Source organism: Anopheles arabiensis, chromosome 2 (genome assembly GCF_016920715.1).
Source record: "Anopheles arabiensis isolate DONGOLA chromosome 2, AaraD3, whole genome shotgun sequence".
Classification (NCBI taxonomy): Eukaryota; Metazoa; Arthropoda; class Insecta; order Diptera; family Culicidae; genus Anopheles; species Anopheles arabiensis.
This window is the reverse complement of record NC_053517.1, coordinates 102,453,693-102,458,150: the sequence shown is the minus strand read 5'-3', so window position 1 is coordinate 102,458,150 and position 4,458 is coordinate 102,453,693. Positions and strand designations below refer to the sequence as shown.

The 4,458-nt window shown below is 41.2% G+C and overlaps 1 protein-coding gene across 1 annotated transcript in view; it reads right to left on the bottom strand.

Moving 5' to 3' along the window:
• Positions 1-4,125: 4,125 nt before the first annotated feature.
• LOC120894950 (sericin-1-like) overlaps positions 4,126-4,458 on the bottom strand; it is a 1,807-nt gene continuing 1,474 nt past the window's right edge. The window contains exon 2 of the mRNA XM_040297865.1: positions 4,126-4,162. Coding sequence (XP_040153799.1) covers positions 4,126-4,162 — 37 coding nt within the window. The remainder of the gene's footprint in view (positions 4,163-4,458) is intronic.

Here is a 4,458-nt window from a genome sequence, read left to right as displayed (position 1 = left end):
AACCGGCACAACGATTTTGGAGCGTTGAATTTTTTCCCCTTCTTTCCTTTTCTTCCCGTTACCGTCTCCACTCGCTCGTTTGTCGAGGAGGGCAGCAACGTCAAACCCAGACGATACAAATCCTAGTAAAACCATCGCAAAACTGATGCTGCAAAAAAAAACCCGACGACAGGCGCAGGACAATAAAAGCACAAAACACCATGCCGCTGTGTTGGCAATTTGGGATGGTGAAAAAGGTGAAACAGGGAGCCCGTCCCCATCCTTCTGCGCTTCCCATCATCCCCAATCATGAAACGCGACTTCAGTGACAAACTGTAAATCGCGGACAGACCCATGCTGGTGAGGTTTTGCTTCTGTTTTCATCATAAATATTTTAATACAATTCTTTTGCTTTGCTTTTTGCTTACCTTTCCGTTTGGCAGTGTTGTATATATATTATATATTTTAATTAAAATAGAAGTGCTCTTCACTCAATACGTAACTGCGTGTTGTTTGACGGTTTTCATGTTTTGTTTTACACTATTCACATCTATATTATTGTTCCAAGTGTTTGTGTGTTTTGTGAACTTTTGCATTACTTTTCACTACACTTATTACTGTTTTACTTTGTTTCACTATCACTTTCACTTGTATTGTTCGTGTTGTGCACTAAGTTCTTCCATTAACTTGTCCACTACAGGCTTTTAGTTCAGTTATACGACTTTCCAGTAGAATGAAACCAATTGGAAAAGGTTTTCCCCACAACGACAACACATGATTTTCATATTTAAAGCGTTTCGTAATTGTTCTAGCACTCATGTTACTAATCACTTTGCAATTGATTCTAATTTAACACTCAAAAGTTATACAACCAAATGTCACTTAATCACGTTTTAAAGTTCTTGTTTCGTATTGATTTGTGTGCCCTTTTTCCCAAATCCAGTTCACCTCCCCCAAAAACCTTGTTTCTTTCCATCATTATATTATTTAATGAACAAATCACAGCGGAAACGAAACGAAAAAACGATGAAAGAAAGGAAAAAGCTATACAAAATCTAATAAAAGGAAAAGCCACTCACAGAACGGCGACACAAGCCAACCAAGAAGCAAACAACAGCACGAGAGTGAAATCGATCGAAAAAGGAAACACAAAGCAAACAAATCAATAAAGAACAGCAGACAACAACAGACGAAAACCGGGTGTTTTCTGATTTTTTTATATTTTCTGCAATAGATTATTTGTATTATTTCTTATACTTTGCGCGTCCTTATCCCCTCCCCTTCATTTTCCCATTACAAGGGTTGGTGGTGGCCGGGAGTTTTCCACCTCTTCTCCTCCTTTTCCTCCTCCTTCCCTTCCTTTCACTCCCCCTCACCAACACTCAAAATTCATTTTTTCTACACTTATTTACACTGTTTTTTTTTGTCTTCGATTAACGCAAATTCGCACGCAAAACGCGGAAAGGAGTGGGTGTGGAGTGTGTGCAATTTTACTTTACGTTTTCTCTGTGTTTTGTTTTACTCTTGTTTTACGCTTTCACACACACATCCCCATCCACACACTCACTAATCCTTCTCCGCTAACGTACACGCGGGACACGCACACACTACTGTTAAAGGTATAAGATTTGCTTAGCTTTATCATTTTCATCATCATTATTTCATCATTCTACACTTAACGCTTAACGGTATATTCATGTATTTTGTTGTTTTTCGTTTTATTTCGTTTCCTTTTTTTTGTTTGTTTTACTTCTTTTCTTCTTTTTCTTCCTTCATTTCCACTTTCTTTGCAATATTTTAATGTACTTTTATACCCTTGTTTTTCCTTTTGTGTTGGGTGTGTGTGAGTGTGTTTCTTTTCTTTTTTGTTTGTTATAAGTTTGGTTTTTCTGTGTGTGATTTAATTTTTACCCCCGATTTTTGCTATTTCCCTTGCACACACACGCACAAACACACACACACACACACCGACCTACCAAATACTACTACTGCTACTACCGTGTCCTTATTACACTAATATCCTTGTATTCATTCATTTGTAAACCACACCATGGAATGCATGAGAGGGAGCGGAGCTTGTATGACTCTTTGTGTGTGTTTGTTTGTTTTTGTGTGTGTGTTTTCTTATTTTTGTTTTGCACTTTTGCAAATGCATCTCAAACGCTTTGTTTGTTTAGTGTTTGTTTTTTTTTTGTATTCAATCACGATCACTTCTCTCTTTCTCACCTTTTATCTTTTCCATTCTAATTTGCATTTATTTTTTGTTGCGTTTTGTGTCCTTTTTCCTCCTTTTTTTACCATTTCGTTTCCCACTCCAGCTACATCCACCCAAAACGGGATGCTTTTTTCGATCTTTTTCAGGGATTTTTCGTTCAGAATGGTTCCATTTCGTTTGTGTGTATGTATGGGGCTCTCGAAATCGATCTCCTTTTTGCAATGAAGGACTGTATGATGTCGGTGTATCGTTATCGTATCGCTATTTTTTTTTTTTTGCTGTTTATCGTATCGTTCGCCCACTACTACAAATTACATAACAAGAAGAAGAAAAAGCCCAAGAAGAGATTAGTCAAAGAAGAAGACGAGGGGCTCTCTCGCTGCACAAGGCTCCTGTTTTGTACACTGTTTAGGTCCATCGCATCGTTTTGTTTTTTCCCCCTTGTCTACTAATTTTCTTATTGCACTAAACGCATTTACCCTGTCTTGATTTGCGCGCAAGTGTGTATGTGTGTGTGAGTGTTTGAATTTAATTCAGTAGTCCTCGTTTTTTGTCGCTTTTTTGAATACAAAACAGAACAAAAGAGCCAAAGACCGAAAGTAAAGTGAAGCGAGACACCGGTAGCGGGGGTCTCTCAATAAATCAACATCAACATTCGGTTCGATTGGCAGTGGCTATCCTTTTTGCTTTAATGGGTTTCTGTCGCTCTTTTGTAAGACGGCACCCAACATAAAGCCGCACAAACTCCTCCAGCTTCTTTTCGTGTGTTAATGTTCGATTAGCGCATCCTTTCCACAAACGAGCTTCTGTGCTACGGCGTCAGTGTGTGTGTGTGTTTGTGTGCTTAAGATGTGCTTCTAATGAGCGGATGATATTGGTATACGAAATTGAGCCTCTGGTTTATATGTTTAACTTTACATTTTCACACACAAACACACACAAGCACAGCGACAAAAACACACGACGACGAAACACACACTTCAAACTGCAGCAAATCTTCTACCTTTTTGTGCTATGAGTCAGCTAGTAATTTTTGTTTTTTCTGCCCCCCGGTAGGCAAATCCTATCACGGATCTTAATCGCATTCCAAAAACCGCCCGCGCCATTTTTCCGTCAGGCCTACCACCAGTCCAGACCAAAAGCCAAGCCGGTCGGAAGCTGCAAGCCCCGGGGCCGAACAAACAAATACGGCTTCCACACGGGCCGGGGCGTAAGGATCACGGGTCCGCCTGTCCGTCCTCGTCCAAAGGGGCAGAACGAAGCAAAACGGCCTGGGAAAGTCCCGCCATCCAGTGGCAATGATCCAGGGCACCGCGGGTAGATTTGGGAATTTCCTCCTTCCCGATGTGCTCTAATGCACACACAGATCAGAAGATCGAAGCCGAGATCCCGCGTTCTCGCATCCACCCAAGCGCACAAGCAAGCACAAGGTCACGGAAAATCCACAGGAAATTCCCCCGCAAACGGCACCGAAAGGTGACAACAATTTTTCATAAAACAATTAGCCGGACGAGCCGGAATCGGTTTCGGCTTTCCAGTGTGTTTGTTTGCAGTTGCAGATTGTACCCGTGTGGGGTGGTTCCCCTTGCAATGGACGAATCAAACTGAGCCGAAGGTCTCTTGGTTTTAAACAACAGCAACAAAAAAACTGTAAAAACACACACATTTTACCGATGCACCACACGGGGACACAAAAAAGGGAACAAATTAGTGTGTTTCACTGTCATTACATGTACCTCACTGGTAAAGAACCGTACAGCGCCTTCCCGGGTCCAATTGCCGACGGCAGTACAAAAACCCGACGGGGTGGTGTGCTTGTCGTCAAGGGTGATGCGCCGGCGGTACTTTACATCACAATGCTCCAAGCAAAAAAAAACACAATTTCCTTTGTCTATTGGGAGCTCTTTAACGCACTTTACTTACTTGTCGATCTAAGCCCCGAAGTCTAGCCGATCACTGCTGGTGGGTCTTGAGCAAGAGAACCGAACACAGACACACACACATACACACAATCGCTTCACCTTTAAACAGTCATCATCGATGTGATGTGTACTTTCGGACACTATGGAACACAGCAGAAGAAGTGCAGGAGTTTAGTAAACCGTTCCTGATAAGGATATCACCACACTCAAACTAACACCACGAACCAAAAAAAAGAAGAGGAAATCAAAGGGAAGCAACACCGAACGAACAAACTTCCAAAACAAACTGAGTGAGAGAGAAAAAGTGAAAAAAAAACAATTCAAAAACAACGAATTTCATAC